The sequence below is a fragment of the Microtus pennsylvanicus genome, chromosome 7 (genome assembly GCF_037038515.1).
Source record: "Microtus pennsylvanicus isolate mMicPen1 chromosome 7, mMicPen1.hap1, whole genome shotgun sequence".
Classification (NCBI taxonomy): Eukaryota; Metazoa; Chordata; class Mammalia; order Rodentia; family Cricetidae; genus Microtus; species Microtus pennsylvanicus.
Genome location: NC_134585.1, coordinates 92,477,067 through 92,496,463, shown reverse-complemented (window position 1 = coordinate 92,496,463; position 19,397 = coordinate 92,477,067). Strand labels below are relative to the sequence as shown.

Below are 19,397 nucleotides of genomic sequence, written 5' to 3'. Positions count from 1 at the left end.
AACTGCAGTACCCATTAGCTCTCAGTATGTTTGTGCCTCTAAGTGTTGTATAGAGAGTGCCTACTCCTGATCTCAGATTAAATTAAGGATCAGATTTAAAAGTACTTCTTAGCAGCAGAACTTCTTAGTTTAGCAAATCCATACTACCATGTCCAACACTGAAAAATCAAGTAGAGATGGCATCTGAAGAAAAGGAGATACTAGAGGGTGAAGGGAGAAGACAGCTATTTGGTGCCTGCTTTTTGTCCTGGATGAATCTTTGATTAGGGAAGCCAGCACCACCCCGGCAGAGGTGATTCTTGGAGTAATGTCAAAACGCTAACAAGTAAGAATCCTGAAACAGGGAGAACCTGGGGGAGCCTGGAAGAGGTCCTCCTCACAGACCACTAAACTGCTGTGTTTTGCTGTTGGTCCCACATTTAAAGATCAGGTTTTCCTAGGTGAAACCTTCACCTTGTTGCACTGTCCTAGCAAGTGGTCAGTTTTCTATATGATTTTTCTGCTTTTTCCACCCTTGTATGGATTCAGAGGTCACAACAGCAAAGAGAAGGAAAACATGAAAGTATTGGGAAAAGAAAACTGCTCTGTTCATTTTTGCTCTGTTTTATTTACTACACTTAGAATGAGCTAGGAACTGAGGACTTATACACAAAAGTTAATTATCATGAAAAATTGAAATTGTTGGTTCTGTAGCCTGGAGGTAGAGTGCATGCCAACAGTGCTTGCTGATCAGGTGTGAGGTCCTGGGTTCAACAGGCACGCACACACTCAGACTCACAAATTATTTAACTATTTGGTGGTACACTCCTAAATTTTCAGCACATAGTTGAGGGCAAGGACAACTTGGGTTACATGATAGCTTATTTTTAAAAACAACAATAATAATGATAAAGAAAATAAAATGTCTGAATCATAAAACCACTGTAGTGTCTAGAAAGTATGTTTTAAAATAAGTACAAATTTAAGTCATAATTTTGAAGTCTTTTAGGATTATTTCCAGTGTTTTAAGAGTAATAAATTTAAAATGTTATTTTATTTGATATTTGGCATTACTATTATCATATAAGTGGTGTCCCATATTGTTCAGATCAACAGTTTCTTATCATTTCTTTAATACACATTAAAGGATGACAACCCAGTGGCTAGCCTATTGGGGAATATTATTTTCAGGTGTGTGACTTTTGTTTCTGCTCATTTGTTTAACTCTGTGAAGCTGTGCTACTGTTCCTCTCTAAGATACCTGATGGTCCTAATAAAGAGATGAATGGCCAATAGCAAGGAAGGAGCAAGGATATGCAGGACTGGGAGGCAGAGAGGATACAGATAAGAACTCTGGGAGGAAGAGAACAAGGAACAAAAGAACAAGGAGAGGCAGACATCAGGGGCCAGTCACCCAAGAAGGAAAGAAAGGTATACAGAAATAGTGAAAGATAAAAGCCCAGAAGAAAAAGGTGGATGGGATAATTTAAGTTAAAAGCCGGCAAGAAACAAGCAAAGCCATGGCTGAGCATTCATAGGTTATAATAAGCCTCCGTGTGATTTATTTGGTAGCTAGATGGCGGGCTCCACAAAAAGACAAAAGAGCTTAACATCTCAAAATAGTATTCCTAAAAATTTAATGAAAGAAGTGTTTATTTTATTTTCTGTACTCACTAAACTAAGTAAAATACTTTATACTTAGGCATATTTCAAAGATAAACAAATAGTATTTTAATTTTGTGTTAAAGACCAAAATCACAACAAATAAAAATTTAAAACAAATGTTTTTTTTTATCAAAACTTAGTAATTTAGTAAGAATTAAAACAAATGATCAAATTATACTTAAGTGAATTATTTTCCTGGTTTTTGGCTTTTCCTTGGTTTCAGACAATAGAATAACTCCCAATTATCTAGGACTTAGATAAATCTGTAGATGAATATAACATCAGTCTGTGCTCTGTGTTGTTTAAATTTTACTACTTTTACCAATTAACATAGTCCGAAATAGCTTTATTTACTACTACTATACAACTTTATGTGTGTTTTATGGAAAATTTAAATTGTATGGTGATTGCTTAAAGTTTTTAATTATAGATTCTTGCAACTTACAAATGATTTTCCAATGAACAAAATTTTGAACCACAGGTCTGAATTTTAAGACTTGAAGTACTAGATTAAGACTGAGTCCAACAGAAATCATGCACACATTTTTTAGACCATTCAAGAACTGGCACCATGTTTACATATCAGTTCAGTTAAGTGCAGTCGCTGACTTACCAAGCAGGTCATTTTGCGGCAGCCATTCTATGAGCCTAGTGTTGTTTCCTAGATTCTTTGGTTTGGTTCCAGAAAACCTAAAATGAATACCAGATAATCACTCTTTCAGAAATGAAGACTTAGGACATGGGCTCATTTTGTAGACTTACAAATGTTATGATACATGATAAACTACTGATATTATTATGAATGAAATTTTAGTTTAGTACCTGGGTTAAGACTGATGGGGAAATCTCAACGGAGCTAGAGTCATGAGAGGAAAGTATGCTCAGAACCCAGTCATTGAGCTTGTCCTAGCCCAGCCTTACAAAACATTATGAAGGTTAAAACCTAGACAATTCAGAGTCTCTATAATGGCCTGGGAAAACATTTTTCTTTATTGTGGAGTTGTGTTCACGATTACATCCCCAATACAGTGTAAATGCAAAGAGATGCATGTTCAATGAAGTATGCAGTTCTGAAACCCTGCTGCAATGCCTTCAGGAAGCTGCTATGTATCTCAGAGTCTATCTTAGCCAGCATAAATTATCTGGTAAGTTACTGAGACTTTCAGAAGCTCAGTCTTTCATATTAAGAGCCTGGAAATATTAATAAAGTTTAGAGAACACAGGGAGAGTGCAAAGTGCCTGAATTAATAAAGTATTTAAATTATTTACTCATTCATCATTATCTAACTCATTTCAAACTGATTTGAAGAAAAATATAGACAGGCTTGAAACTACAAATAAATTTTTAAAATAAGAAAAAATGACAGCTTAATTTGAAGGAAACATAAAAGTGTATCCAACCTGGACTATCTCATTCCACATCATATATTCTTTGTATGTAGTTATTTTTATCAGTCATGGATCTTTATGAATTAATTATTGATTTCAATGCATTAGAAACAAAATGAAACCTCAAGATCATCTAATCTAGCCAGTGAACCAATGTCCCATGCTTCGGTGCTCCATGTTGCGAAGATTAAATAAGGAGAAACTAAGACTCAACACCTAAATGACCATGACCTTACCTCCAAATCACTTTCTGGGGCAATCTCCCCAGAGCTCCGGCCAGTTTGTTAGCAATGTCTTCTGACAGATACTTGACACCAGCTCCAAAAGACACCAGGACAAAGCCATGTTCCTGAGCACCATTTACCCAACTCTGCAGATCCTATAACAGAAAAATGGAAGGTAATTTTATGAAGAACAACACAGTTCAGTCAAAGGTATCACAAATATGCTTTTAAAAAAAATCTTCATATAATTTCCTTAAACAAACAAAAAAAGAAGTACTTGGCATTTTCCACTAAAAACTGCAAACAACTTTAAAAGGTTTATTTCAGGATGCAGAGAGATTGTTTAGGCGTTAAGAGCACTTGCCGCTCTTGCAGAGAACTTAAGTTCAGTTCCCAATACCTACACACAGGTTATAACCATCCATAACTATAGTTTCTGGAGATATGGCACTCTCTTCTGACCTCTGACCATACATGCATGCACATGTAGGAAAAACACTCATATACATAAAGTAAATGAAATTAAAAATATTTCTTCTGATAATGCTCATTTAACTAGGATTACAAGTTTTTTAATTTTGTTTTCTTTAAGTTCAGTGAGTAACAACCCAAGTAAACCAAAAGCTAATAGTGTGAGACCTCAAAAGTCAGAACATTCTAATAGTTGAACCATGAATAGGAAGTGTATGAGCAAATATCCAAACAGACCAAGTGACAAGCCCTGCATCTAAACTCCTCAGTCAACTGTTTCAGTTTTGGCTAGGATGGATGACTTGTACTAGAAATGAAAACAGTCCCATCCATAGGGGCCACTCCTGTCAGCTGGGTTCTGCAAGCACAAGTCTTAAGTTATTGGCAGCTCATCTGTGTGAATGAATCTTTCTCAAAGCTGTGGAAGCTGTTGACTGTGTGAGCACTAAGAGGTCCAATGCATCTGATGGCACAGAAGACTCCCTTAAGGATAACCCTCTGCTGCTGACTGGTATGTCCCAGGCAGCCTTAAACACAAGGCTATGGCCTGACCTAGTTTTGTTTTGGTGTTTGTGGTGCAGAGCGTGCTGTCAATGCCACTGCACAGACTCTGCTTTTCTGCTCAGCATCAGTGAATCGTTGCCTTGTGTCAGTGTGGTTTTACGGCTTCATATCACTTTCTAGAGCACACAGACCACAGCCAAAGAGCACTACATGTTAAGAATTGTATCACAGTGGTACCATGCTTGCCTATATAAAAGGAACATGGAACGTTTATTTATTTATTTATTTATTTATTTATTTATTTATTTATTTATTTATTTAACAATACTTGTATAAAGAGGCTTTATGACATTTCATTCCTAGAGAAAGATGGGGAGGACCACAGTTTATATCCCAAATGATTTAGAGAGTCAAAACCCTGCAAAGCAGAGAGCAAAGATGGTTAAGATGGTAGATCCTATAGCCAGTGAAGAAAACGCACTATGATTATTGGGTAGACACATATCTTAAACAATGTTTTCTAAGAAACTTGATTTATAAGTATATAAAAGAAACAGAGGCTATCTCAACTTAGGATCAAAACTCCTAATTTAGTTTTTGCTACATTTACCAAGCCTTATTTCACAGGATGAAAATATGAATATGGGATCCGCAGACTCTAAGTAAGAAGAAGAAGAAAAAAGCTATTTACAATGTAAATTTTCTGCACAGCTCTAAGGCAGATATAGCTAACACTAACACAGGTAAAACTGCTCTATGGAGAATGCACGAAGAGCGGCACCTTTCCCCATGTCCTTCCTGCACGTTTTTACCTCCTACCACTCAATTTTAGGATCAGTGCCATCTGCAAAATGTTAACTCAGATGCCGGACAGTGATGACATCATTTAAATTTTCTTTCATAGGCCTGAAAGGTTGTAGAGATTTAGTGAACTCTATGTAATAAGCATTTCTCCAGATTTTTTTTTCTGCATGATGTAAAATGAAGCCCACACATCTAGTTTTTTCCCTCCCCTTTCTGACCACAATTATTAACCACCGTAAGAATATATTTGTTTAATTTTCACTAACAGGCAAAGAAGTAGAAAAAGCTGTAATCATCATGGTTACCTACTGGAAAGTAGTATTTTCAGTATTTAATGCCTTTCTTGGCTTAGAAGGGGCATTGCGGCTTCAAGTGGACATTCACACTGGGCTGGAGATCAAACAGATGAGGAGAATGTCCAGAGTACAGATGGGGAAAGCGTGGAGACCTGGCTTCTAGCTGATTCAATCCTCCTTCCGCCCTGGTTTCTAATCTCCACAGGTGCACAGAATATTTAACTGACCGATGGGCAATAGGAAGGCTGAAGGGGCTGAGCTTTGGGTTTGGCTAGAAATACATGCAGATAGCATGAACACATTTTAGCTAGAGGTTACAGGGATCTTAAGGCTGCTAAGTCCATAGTAAAGACTTTGAAACTGGAATTTCATAAAAAGTACGCCTCTATCCCTGATAGGCTGGGAAGCCCTAGATGTCATCTTTTCTATGTACACACTGACTACCTCCCAGAATTTAACTCATCAATGATACAGTCCAAATCATTTTAATTCTTGAATAAAATTAATTACAAGATAACATGTGTAATATTTAAAAAACCCTTCCTGCAAAAATTTAGTGTTATAAAATATAAAAGTATTTAGAAACTTCCTAACTCCCTCCAAAAAATATCGATTTTTTTAAAAAAAGACTAAAAGTTTACAACACCAACAGCATCAACAGATATAGAAGAAACTAAACTGAAGTGTATAAAATGCACTTGAAGAAAACTTTAATAAACATAAAACTTTAATAAACACACATGAAATCTCTAATAAAAGAAAAATAGGAATAAAGATAGAGTAATAAAATGCCTGAAACATTGTAAACGTTAATGTTGGTATGATTTTAATATTTATAAAAATAAGCTTAGTGTATTATCAATACATATTTCAAGAGAATTTATGAGACATTAAAAGAAAGTTAAAATTTCAGAAAACAAAATAGGAAGCTGGGGAGATGTCAATTGGCAAACTCCGTTCTCTGCAAACACAAAGACTTCGTTCAGATCCATAGCTGGGGAAAGCAGTGCATGTCTATAATCCAGCAGTGAGGAAGTATATATAGAAGGACCCTGGTATGTGCTAGTTGACTTTCTAGCAAAGTCATCAAGAGACCCTGCCTCAAATAAGGTGAGGCATGACTGTAAAAGCACCTGATGTCTGAGACTGATCTCCACATGCATGCACACCCATGCATGTATACCTGCACACACCAACACACAGATGTAGGTGCATGTGTATCTGCACACATACATGCACACACATCGACATACAGACACACACATACATGTGTACCTACACACATACATGCACACACATCGACATACAGACACACACATACATGTGTACCTGCACACATACATGCACGCACATTGACATACAGACACACACATACATGTGAACCTACACACATACATGCACGCACATCGACATACATACACATACATGTGTACCTGCACACATACATGCACACACATCGACATACACACACATACATGTGTACCTGCACACATACATGCACACACATCGACAGACACACACATACATGTGTACCTACACACATACATGCACGCACATTGACATACATAAACACACATACATGTGTATCTGCACACATACATGCACACACATCGACATACATACACACACATACATGTGTACCTGAACACACACATGCACGCACATTGACATACAGACACACACATACATGTGTATCTGCACACATACATGCACACACATCGACATACATACACACACGCACACAAATCAACACACAGACACATATGCATGTGCACCTGTACACATACATGCACACACATGGACATGTTTTGAGTCAGGGTCTGTCTATATACTTCCTGATACTCTGATATTAGCCATGTAGCCCTGATTATCCTTATGCAATCACCATCCCTTACTCGCCCTCCCCCTCCGTGTGCACCACCATCCCTGCCTCCATCATTAGCTTTAACCATTCTTTGAGTCAGCTTCCTCAGTTCTATGTACTGAACACTTCATCTCCTCAGGTTTTCAAACTGTCACCACCTTAGTTGCCTTATAAATCATACTCTGCTCCACTTATCTGTCATCCCTAATAATTCTGAAATGTTTTTACTGTTATTTTATAATGTAATTTAAATATTTGCACGGTTCAAATCATCTCATTATATTTTATTTTGTAATTAGATTATTTGTACATTTGCTATATTTTAATTACTTTTTCAAATCAAAGCTCCCACTAACAATGTTACTTCCTGTGTGTACTGTGGGTATTTATGCACATATGCACAGAATACACAATTCAGTTTATTCAAAATGTACATTCAGAATCTTATCCATTCCTTTATATTTAGATGTCAGCACAGCATTGAATTTTACACCACCAGGTGGCATGGCAGGTACAGAGCAGAGATGTTTGGCTTCAAACACCATTATGTTCAAGATTGATACTCATTCCTAAGGGTTCGGAGGAATCCAACCTCATTGAAATAACTCTCCCATCATAGAAATATAAACAAAGGCCAAAGATCAAAACAGTGAATCAAGTGTTCTACATGAACGTATAGTAACAGATGTCAGATGTTACTAAACTATAGATGGATAAAAAATTACATTTCTATACAATTTAATAGCCAGATGTGTGCTCTCTTTCGTTCTCTTTGTATATGAGTATTTTAAACAGAGAAGCTCAAAATAAATGTAGTTATAGTGTCTTCTTGCAGTATGAAGTCTTTTGCAGTAAAGAAAACATAATAGGGAAAATATGTATGATTTACATTTATCATCTCAATATTCTGTATGTTAAAATATCTGCCTCCTTTAACAGCCACAACATGACTAGATGGTGATTTGTTTTCTAGCTGAGAGATCCTTTCTCTGGATCAGTTATATACCAAATGACTTGACTTGGTCAGAGGAAGCAGACATCCGGTAGTTCTGTATATTCTCTGACCAATAGCCCACCCCTGTTCAGCATGGAGGAGTAGAGTAGCTGGGGTCTGTGACAGGGACCGGGGTAGAAAAGAAAATAAAGCATACAGCAAAGAAATGATCCAAATGTATAACAATTTCAGTATTTTTAGGGAATATTTTTACCTGATGGATGTTGAGATAAAAGGGACAGGATAAAAATCTAACTGAAGATTAGGTGGCACAGTCCTGTCTCCACCCTCACTAAGGCTTCATTCTGAGGGTATCAGAATCTTCCAGACTTAGAAAGGACTGATGCTTGGGAACAGACTGGGTTGCAGCAGCCAGTTCTAGGTATGTCGTTCTGGCACCCTGTGATTCAGACCTACACCCCTTTCTCCACTCAAAACTGAGAGCCTTGAGAGAGGGCCAGCATAGACAAGAAAGCAGTAACACTGAATCCTTTGTCAGCCCCATGCATTCTGGAGGAAAGAATGCCTGGACTGTGAGCAAGTCCTACACAAAGATGGCGATACAAGACAAGGAGGAGGGCGCTGAGGCCGCTTTTGTTGTTCCCAACACCAGCATCAATAGGGCTTTTTTCTGCATTTTACCATGTTTGATATAAAGAATGTTCTGCTTAGGTCAGGTGGGATGTAAATAATTGAAGTATTTATTTTGTAAAATTCAGCAAGTAGAATAATAGCAAATATTTTGATACAAAATCTTTTAAAAACAGCTCCAGGCATCACATTATCTTTAAGTATTGCCAAAACAGTTAAACAAGACTGACTAAATAAAAATATCAATTAAAATGTAGAGGTAAGAGCTACGTAGATAGCATAGGGTAAAGTGCTTGCTGCGTAGGTCTGGATAATTGAGTTCAGAGTCTCAGCACCCATGCAAGAGTCAGATGAGCCAGGCCCCAGTTGGGACCCCAGCACGAGGGGAAGAGACAGGCAGGTCCTGGAAGATCATGGAGCAAGAAGTTGGCCTGGCCAATACGGTGAGCTGTAGGCTCAATGAGAGATCCTGTCTCAAAATACAAAAGACAGTGGATGACCTCCACACACCAGCATATACCATGAGCATTCATGTGTCCAGACACAGACACACACACACACACACATGAAATAAAAGAATGGATATATAAAAATTACTACTCAAAATGAACATGTACCCGACACTATTCATGCTTGGGAAAAGGTTTTCCTTAAAGTCCTGTCCCCCCACTTGTGTGATGTTAGTCAAGACACTGGAAGTCTGACTTCCTCACCCCCACAAGTGCAGGCCTACATCACAGGACATTGAGAGTACAGCTTCTTAAAAGATACTCTGTCCGTTAAAAGCAGGTCTCCTCTTTCCCCTAGCCAAGATGACTAATAAGGAAGACATACATTATAATGGGATGAAAATACATGCATCCAGGGACTGGAGAGATGGCTCAGCAGTTAAGAACATTGACTGCTCATCCAGAGGACCTGGGTTCCATTCCCAGCACCTACATGGCAGTTCACACCTATCTGTAACTCCAGTTCAAAACACAGGCATCCCAAGAAATGGGAAGACAGGACAGTCATTATTTTCTTTTACACTTTGTTACCATATTCTACATTCCTCAGAACTAAGTTAGTTATAATACATAAAGGAAACATAGTACAATTTTTTTCATGCAGTATCAAATCAAGTCATCATGTTTTGTAGAAAATTCAGATGTTTTCCAAGTTCATCCAGGAGTCAGCCACAACTAAGCTAAAGATGCAGTAGAGAGATCAATGTCAAGGTGAGGGCTGAGTCTAACACTGAACATCTGAGAGAACGAAACAGCCCTGGAAGACACATCGTGCCCACTGAGACGCCAAGGCATCTTTTTTCCTTTCCACCCGGCCTTTAATTTTTACTAGCGCAGTTACAATGGAAGTAAGCAAAATTTGAAACCCTTTGAAGAGAGTTAAATTTTCAAGGTTCTTCAGACCTTCAACAAACTGCACACAAGCATTTTGGACATCCCAAGGATACGAGCACAGCAAGGTGCTTGGGTGCTGTGCAAAGCAACCACAAGATAAGGGAAAGAGCAGATACCACACAAACAGGAAACTGACCAGAAAAGAAAAAAAAAACTCTCTCAAAATGACATGTAATCTTTCTTATGTTATAGAAGTAAGCAAATATTCAAGAGATGTGAGAAGGCAAGAGATCTGGAAACTGATTTGAAATGAGCATGTGCACAAGAGGGAAGAGACCAAGATGCAGATGAGGCACCTTTCTTCCTGAATGAGTGCAGAGTATAGCTTGCAGCCTGAAATAAACTACTCCTTAATCTCCTGTCAGAATAAATGGCAAAAATATGGTGCCAAAAATAAAAGGACAGGTGAATGGCTTATGGTCCAAAGGGAAAGGACAGAGTGCATTGACTGTATCTGGAGGCACAGTCATTTCATCAATCATGCAATCGCAGTTAAACAAACTTTTATTGGCCACCTTTTACGTGCTAGGGACTACATGCCAGGAATATAAAAGAGCACGATATAGTTTCCTGCCAGGGAGTTCAAAGTCCAGCCCAGATTTCTGGCCTATACTAATAGTGAATTAACACTGCCTTTGCTGTATTACTTGCATTCTGACCAAATGGATTCCCTGGAAATAATACATTTTAAATTTTAGCAAGTTCATTTACATTAAATATCTGGTATTATATCTTAATTTTCCCTGATTTCAGAGTGGCACTGACAGAGAAATAATTGGACAATGATTTTAGGTTGTAGGCTAAATATTTCCAGAACTCATTAGAAACGCATTTAGAGTTGAATTAAATAAAATTGTAAAAAAAGCACTAGATAATAATTTAATCATAAATATTAGAAACTCTTTTTCTAATATTATGATATTGCTATTTGGTGTTTCTAAATTATAAACCAGTATAGGGCAAAACAGAAAGAGGATAATTTGTTTAAAACTGGTCTAAATTAAAATTTCCAAAGTAAACCACTCAAATATATCTTTCCTGGCTGATGATGACACTTACGTCAGTTGCTCTCAAATGTTTTTGGAATGGTGCATCTTCTGCTGCACAAAGACCACATACCCATGACTCCATCGTGGTTATCTCAATCAGCTGCACTGTTTTGCCTCATCTGAACAGTGTATATGCTATATATAGCCTTCTCCCTCTTACTCCTCATTGGATAAGTACTTTTATACAATAAAGTTAGTGACCCAAAATGGTATGGGTAGTGGGTACACTGATCTAAGGGTGATCATTTTAGGGACAGCATTTGTGCCTCAGACAGAAACAGGCAGAAAAACACTAAAACAGCCTGCCAGACTGTATACTCTTTCATCTATAACCTTACATAAAGAAAATAGTAAATTTCACTCTATTGGCAAAATAACAGGACAATCAGGTTAAGGAAAGAATTCTATCTGGATTGAATAGTGACTACGTAAATGAAGAATGAACTCTAGTTAATCCAACATCATTGTATCCCAAACCAGCAATTCTGGGTATCCTAGAGAAACAGCTGGCAAGAACATCTGACAGTAAATACTGCACAGCTATCTCTATAGCACTAAAATGTGAATTAATTTGCTCTTCTTATAGCCTAAGACCAAATAATTCTAATCAATCATTAATCTTTGCCCTATTTTTAAGTTCTCAATATCAATGCATTCTTTTTATTTTATGAGAAAACAAAATTTTGATGGTTCATCCAAGGCTCTCGTATACTGCGCTCCTTATTCTAGCTGCAATCAAGTCTCTCAGTGTATTCCACTCTTGCATATATTTTAATGTAAAACATTACATCATATATTTATAAGTGGTAGTGAATGCAAACTTTTAAAACACATCTCATATAAAAGGAAGATTTGGATGTAGAATATTCCCACGTAGAGTACAATGGTTCCAGAGGACACTATGCAGGTGAGATTTTAGGCCATTTAGGCATAACACAATTCCAAAAGCAGTAAGTGTAACCACAGGGGGTAGTCACTGTAAATCCTTTGGCCCCCTGGGCAGAGGGAATCAATGATGCCAAAACCTCAGGTCCTGAGGGCAGAACCTCTACTATGAACTCATTTTGGGAAAACCACTACATACCAATCAAGTGTGGCTTAAAAACCCACTGGTCCAAAACACTACTGCTTAAAATGAATAGTTCACAATTTTAAACCATTACTCACTGAATAAATCACTGTTCACTGAATTTAAATAACTGCATATAAATCAGTTTTCAAAGTGGAGATAAAAAACAATGTGTCCCATGGAACATAAATTATTATAAGTCCATTCTGAGAATAGTCATTTTAATCATAAAACAGGTTATAACAATGCAAGTTTTATTTTATATAAAACACAGAGGCATGTATCACTGTGGGAAAAGGAACCTAGTTGTCCAGCAATGTTCATTTCTTCTACTTCTTTAGCATCCCAACTTGTAGCTGGAAACACTGCAGCCCAGAAAAGGGCTGTTTTCTAGAAAGCTGGAGCTAATTTAATTTACACTAACATGGTTAATTAATGCTCATTCCAACGAGTAAAAGCAAAACTGAGGTTTCCAATGGAGGGGTAATCACAGCTGTTTAGATCCTGCAGATGAAAGCAGCCCTCTAGGGAAAGGAAAGAGGATGTAGTCAACTCCCTACCCACTTATTGGCACTGCCACCTTCTGCATCACGCTGGGATTCAGAAAGCACTTGATATGACACAAATATACTTTGATTTTATATAGCTTCTTAATTTCAGGACTGTCTGTGTATGGCGTGAACGTGAAAAATGGTAAATAATGCATGGTTTTCTTAGACCTACCCAGCTGAGCAAATTCATTATTCTGTGGTGTATTCTGAATACAAATTATTAATATTAATTTCTGGATCATTTGGATTGCTTTAAAGTAGTCTACCTTTATATTATATTGATAGCTTGCAGCAAAAGATTGGACCAGAAGTTGTGCATGATAATCTAGCATCATCCCATTAATTGGAAAAAAGCTAAAATTATCCACATTAGTACTAAAGAAATCAAAGCAAGTCATGAATTAACAGGAGCCCCATTAGAAAAAGATGTACATCTCTTAAATTCCTGCCCAATAGCCTTTATTCTAAAATGCCAATGTGGCCATAAACTCTACAATGCAAATGCTATTTAAGGTTCTTGTTAGACTAAAGTTACAAAAACTGAACCAATTCATAGGCCTTTCAAATTCACCCAGTAACAAGAAATTCATGACTTACTTTCAGGAGCACATGTTCCCTACCTATTGGCATTGTTTGAGGAGCAAACAATGCTACACAGGGAGAACTCTCAGACAGCACTGCAGGGAGTAAGCACCACTTCCTATGGATACATTTACCTGCCTTTTCTATTTCCTGGCTGTATTCCTCTTTGCTTTTTTGATTTTGTTTGTTTTGTTTTCTTCTCACTTTAGTCCACAGATATTTTTTTACCTTCTATACTATCACTGGAGTTAAAAAAAAATTGTTCCTTCTAAGTATTTTAAGATCATGAAAAATTGAACAAAATTTTAAGTAAGTAAAACTCATTTTTGTGCCAAAATGGTAACATTTAAAAAGTAATGTCTTTCCCTTTAACTGCTACAGTAAGTCTAAATAGCAATCATTATGAATCTGGATCTGACTAAGCTAGGAAGGCGAAAATGAGAAAGAAGAGGAGGAACAGACTATTTTGTATAGATTCTTGCTATAAAATAGCATATGTAAACCATTTAGATACTACTTCCTCATCACAGGAAAGACACACATCATCTTCCTTGTGTATGTATGTTATCACTTTGATCTGCTCAGAGTAGCTTCAAATATGTAGCAATGACACTCCATCCCATGTAATGAAGAATAGAGGGACTCAAGTAAGAAAAATCTTAGACCACTCAGCAAAGGCCCCTAAAAGAAAGGTGGCACACGCCTTTAATCCCAGCACTTGGGAGGAAGAGGAAGATGAACCTCTGAGTTAGAGGCAAGCCTGGTCTACAAAGTGAGTCACAGGTCAACAAGGGCTAAAAAGAGAAATCTTGTCTCAAAAAAAAAAAAAAAAAAAAAACCAAAACCCCCCAAAAAACCAAAACCAACCAAACAAACAAACAAAAATAGAAAGAAACAAAAAGGAAAAAGAAAGAAAAGCATGAAGGGAGGGAGGGAAGAAGGGAAAAGGGAGGGAGGGAAAGAGGGAGGGAGGGAGAGAGAGAGGGGAGGATGGCATTAAGTTGATGCTACAGATTCTTCTGGGAATGAGAAAACCGCCCTAGAGGCAAGCAAGACTTAACTATCTTATTAAGAGAACCCTTTGAGATGCTTCAACAATTAATATCATTTATTGCTCTTGCACAGTGTCCAAGTTTGGTTTCCAGCATGTATATGATAAATGTTGTCTTCTATTCCCAGGATATCTGACTCCCTTCTTCTGACCTGACACCAGACTTGCACTTGGTTCACATACATTCAAGAGGCAAAATACTCAGACATAAAATAAAATTTAAAAATTAAAAAAAATCACTACCTTATACATAAGACAATCTGTTAAGAATCATAAAATGTTCTCTGTGGTCAGTGGATTAGCATACAAGAACAAAGGAACATAGTAGGAACAATCTTTCCCAGAGAACAGGACACCACCAGATTATCCAATAACAAATTATCATCCCAGAAAATATATACAGACAAGCAATATTATAAAAACTGAGTAGGTTGTATTTATATATTTAGAAGCACACATACATGTAATAACAACAAAATTAAAAGAGGACATGAATTTGGAAGAGAGAAAGGACAAGTTTATTGGAGGGTTTGGAGGAAGACAAGGGAAGTGGGAAATCATTAATAAAGATATAATAAGAGCGATGAGAGAGTAAGAGAGAAGAGAGAGTAGTGTTTGAGACTCCACAGCGTGAGTTTGAAGTCCTGTCTACCATTACTTTGGGAGAGTTACTTGGATACCTTGAGCCTAATGTTCCTCATCTGCAAAATGAAGCCATAGCAGTTCTTGCCTGATAGAGAACTTATGAAGCTTAAACAAGCCAACGTGTCTTAACAGCTCTTAATAGGTATATAAATGTTAGGGGACTCTAGCTACTATAAATAAATAATTACTCATAAACAAGTAAGCATAAAAAGAAAGGAAAATAAATTCAGAAGCTATTACTAAAGGTCTTTGGGAAGAAACAGTTGACAGAAACATTATACCTCAGATTACACTCCTCTGAAAGATCTCATGTATTACAACTGATATATTTTATGAAATGTCTTACAGCTACCAACATGATTATAAAAAGGATGATCACTGACACTACCTGTTTCTAGTTGTGAATTAAGAGATCAGAATAAATCCTATTGACAGAGATGTTTCTTTTCCTTAAATTTATAGTCAAGCTCCTAAGCTACAAAGAGTTCTGCTGTATCTCAAACTCTGGATGGTTTGCAATGGCTGTGCACAATGGTGGCAAACCTACATTCCCACGTTACAGTTGTGACAAGTTGGCCTGTGAACTTCCCAAACAACTGGGTAACAGGAAGGTATCTAAGCAGCACTTTGTTTAAATGCACTTGGAACAAATACGAACACACACACACACACACACACACACTTACTTTCTGGGCATTCCCCATGTCGTGGTATGATGGAAGTCAAGTCTGAATAGGAACCCTGCTGTGATATTTCCTCACCCCAGGGTTTTGGAGGAGAATTAAGGCTAATGCCTATCAAGAATATCTGACTTAATGAAATGGCTTTCCTTGAAAGCACCTGGGATGGTGCTAGCTCTCTACCACCTTTAGAGCCAAAACAAAACAAAACAAAAAAATAAAAAAAATCCCACAAAACTAGAAGCAAAAAGAGTAACTTACATCATTTTCTATAAGATGCAACTCTCCCATGGAACCTTAGGGATAAGTATGACTTCTGAGACTCTATTTTGATGACTAAGTCACAACGATTTCCTAGGTGCTCTTTCAGCAAAGATCATCAGTTCTTCTGTGCACTGTATTTTTTTTTAACTCACAAACAATTGAAGCTGGAGTATTGTCTTGTTTTGCACAATACAAATAATGTATATATTCATTCAGTGCAATTAAATAAGGAGCTACCCTTTTCCTAGCAAATTTCCCATAGTTTATGTGTTTTGTCATTTTATTTATACTCTTTATTATCAGTAAAAAATTAAATAAATGAATTTTTTTTCACTAACAGGTAGTTTTGTTCTATGTCATTAATAAACTTCATAGGATTCTTTATTTTGTTTTACCTTTAATTATTAGATAATGTCTTACTATTGAGCACAGAATGGCCTTAAACTTACTCTGCTGTTCAAACTAGTCTTAGATTCAGCCTTCCTGCCTCAGCCTCTGAGAGACAGGATTACAGTTATGTGCCAGAGTCTGGGTAGTGTAAAACTCTCTGTAAAGGATCATATTACGTGTTTCTTTGCCTTTTCAAAGGTACTAAGTAAACCTTAAAGCCTGGCAATGGAAATGATCATAATAGACTGCAAAGGAACAATAGGCCACACGAACGATATTCTAGGTCCTTACTTGTAAATTTTGTAAAACAGTAAAATCTAAGTGCATTTGCCAGAGGCATCGCTGAGCTAATTGTCTTTTAGAGATCCACTGTGAATCTCATGCAATATTTATTATTATGCATATTAAATATGACAAAACATTATCTCTGTATTCATGTATGTTTACACCCAATTCTCTTCTCAAGAATTCTTTGGAGGAAATGTATTATTATCTCTTCTGTCACTCAAACCCTTAAGAACTCTAGCTCTCAAGAATAACTTAATAAACACTTGTGATGTTTCTCTGAGAAACTGGCAAAAATTACACATGCATTCTTAATAGGCATTTGCTGGTCACATGCTATGGATGTGAACAGAGCTCAGCAATACATAGGCGAATACTGGTGTTTATGAAAGAGAACCTTACTTTAAAACAATATTACCTAAAAGCCCCTCAATATTATTAGTCTCACATGTGGCATAACATTTTTCTCTAATCCTCATAAACTCCCTCTTAATTAGCACCAAATGAAAGGCAAAAAAAAAAACTCACAATTTCTTGAAATTGCAGGGTTTAATGCTGCTTTTCAAGGATATTCCTGCCTATTTCTCCAAATACAATTAAAGTGATTCATGTTTACTATCCCTGGCTATACAATAATAATAGATTATTTATTAGATTAATAATCTAGATAGACTATTTAGAATAATAGAATATTAGATTTCGAATAATGTTTTAATAATTGATTTCTGTCTTCCTGACTATGAAGGCCTACCTGTAGATCAAAGCCGTTGTCATCATTTTGTATACAAACATCATTTTCATTATTTAATATAAACAAATCAGAAAAACTATGACCCTTACTAACAGAGTCCTGCCCTGGCAATTTATAATCTTTGATTGTAACCAAACATACAAAATAAAATATCATTGAAATAACCAGCACAAAACAGCATTGTATTCCCATCCTTTAAAGCCACAGTCTACTTTATGGTAATATTTTTCTTTTTTTGATTTTTTTCGAGACAGGGTTTCTCCATAGCTTTTGGTTCCTGTCCTAGAACTAGCTCTTGTAGACCAGGCTGGCCTTGAACTTACAGAGATCCGCCTGCCTCTGCCTCCCAGCACGGAGATTGCAACTATGCACTGTTATGGTTTTTAACATAACAAAACAGAGTGAGTTATAATCACTTTAGGCAATGTCATGGCCAAACTACATTAGGCACTTAAATCAGCTGTTATCTACCTTACAGCTAGATGTATATATATAGAGAGAGAGTACAATCAGGGCGTAGAACTTCACTGAGGCTTTCTTCTCAGGATGAGGCTACTGTACTATTTTCAAATCACCGTTTTGATCTGTAGATACTTTGCTTCCTTTATTTTCACTCAACAGGGCAGCAGCATGTTGTTGAATCACCTACCCTGCACAGACAGCTGAGTAAACTCGGCACTGAACATTTCAATAGGCAGAACTTCAATTTGCTTGTCCCTTCTGTCAGAGCTATTTATTTTCTAAGTTTACTGCTTGGCTTTCTGTTGGTGTATGATAAAGAAAATATTCATTTCAAAAGGCATATATTATTTTCATGGATCTTAAGGCATAAGTCGTAGAGAAATAGAGTGCAATTAATTGTTTATAAATAAAGTTTTGTTCTTGTATTCTGAGAAAGGCGGTCTTGTGTGCATGCATGAGTGCAAGCCTGCATGCATGCGTGCGCGCATGTGTGTATTGGTGTGTGTGTGAGAGAGAGAATTCTGTATTGATCCTGTGTGTATATGTGATACACGGAGGCCAGGGATCGATAACAGGTGTCTTTCTCAGTTCATCTTTTCTTTTTGAAACAGGATGACTCACTTAAATGATGCTCACCACTTGCCTACACTAGCTTCTCCTGTCTCTGCCTCCCAGCATGGAGATTGCATATATGCACTGCTATGGTTTTTTTTTTTTAAAAAAAAAACTTGGATGGATCCAACTTTAGATGTCCATACTCCAGCATCAAGGAGTTTACTGACTGAGCCATCTCCCCACTTCTACGATGTGACAATAAGGAGCCCTGCTGCTTCCTTCCTTAATGTTTATTTCTATCATATAATGAGTTTACATGTACTTAAAAACATTAAAATTTATCTTACAACTTTTAAATTTTACTTTAAGGTTATAAGTTAGATTAGTATTACTTTTCAGTGCCCAGGTAGACATAAAATTATAATATGGATCTTTCAGTCAGAATACAAGGACAGCTAGTTCAGGCGATGGACAGGGACATGTCTAATCTAAGAATTGCACCAAATTTCAACTTTGTATGTTTCAGGGTCAAAAAATTTTGCATTTTTTACCTTTCTTCTTTTCAGAGTTCACTCCAATCCCTTAATACATCTGTTTCTAGTCTACCACAGTGGTTCTTCTCCTGCTTTATGAGCCTGTCAAACAACCCTCAGTCCTTAAAACAATCTCATCTCAGTACACTGTGTTTACGTTGTGTGTATTCAGATCTGAGCATGCTGTGTGCTCATGTAGAGGTCAGAGGGCAACGTTCAAGAGTCAGTTTATTACCACGTGGGTCCCACGAATGGAACTCAGGTGTAATGCTGGAGACCGGTGCCTATCCTGCCGAGTAATCTCACCAGCTCTGTACCACAGGTCTTAACAGTACTGCAACGCTAG

General features: G+C 37.0%; 1 protein-coding gene across 3 annotated transcripts in view; it reads right to left on the bottom strand.

The window, feature by feature from the left end:
* Nucleotides 1–19,397, bottom strand: part of Ugt8 (UDP glycosyltransferase 8) — a 61,364-nt gene that overhangs the window by 5,542 nt on the left and 36,425 nt on the right. For all 3 annotated transcript variants that reach the window (XM_075981448.1, XM_075981449.1, XM_075981447.1), the window contains exons 3-4: nucleotides 3,270–3,412; nucleotides 2,258–2,334 (exon numbers count right to left, since the gene is read on the bottom strand). In XM_075981448.1, the coding sequence (XP_075837563.1) occupies nucleotides 2,258–2,334; nucleotides 3,270–3,412 (220 nt within the window). The remainder of the gene's footprint in view (nucleotides 1–2,257; nucleotides 2,335–3,269; nucleotides 3,413–19,397) is intronic.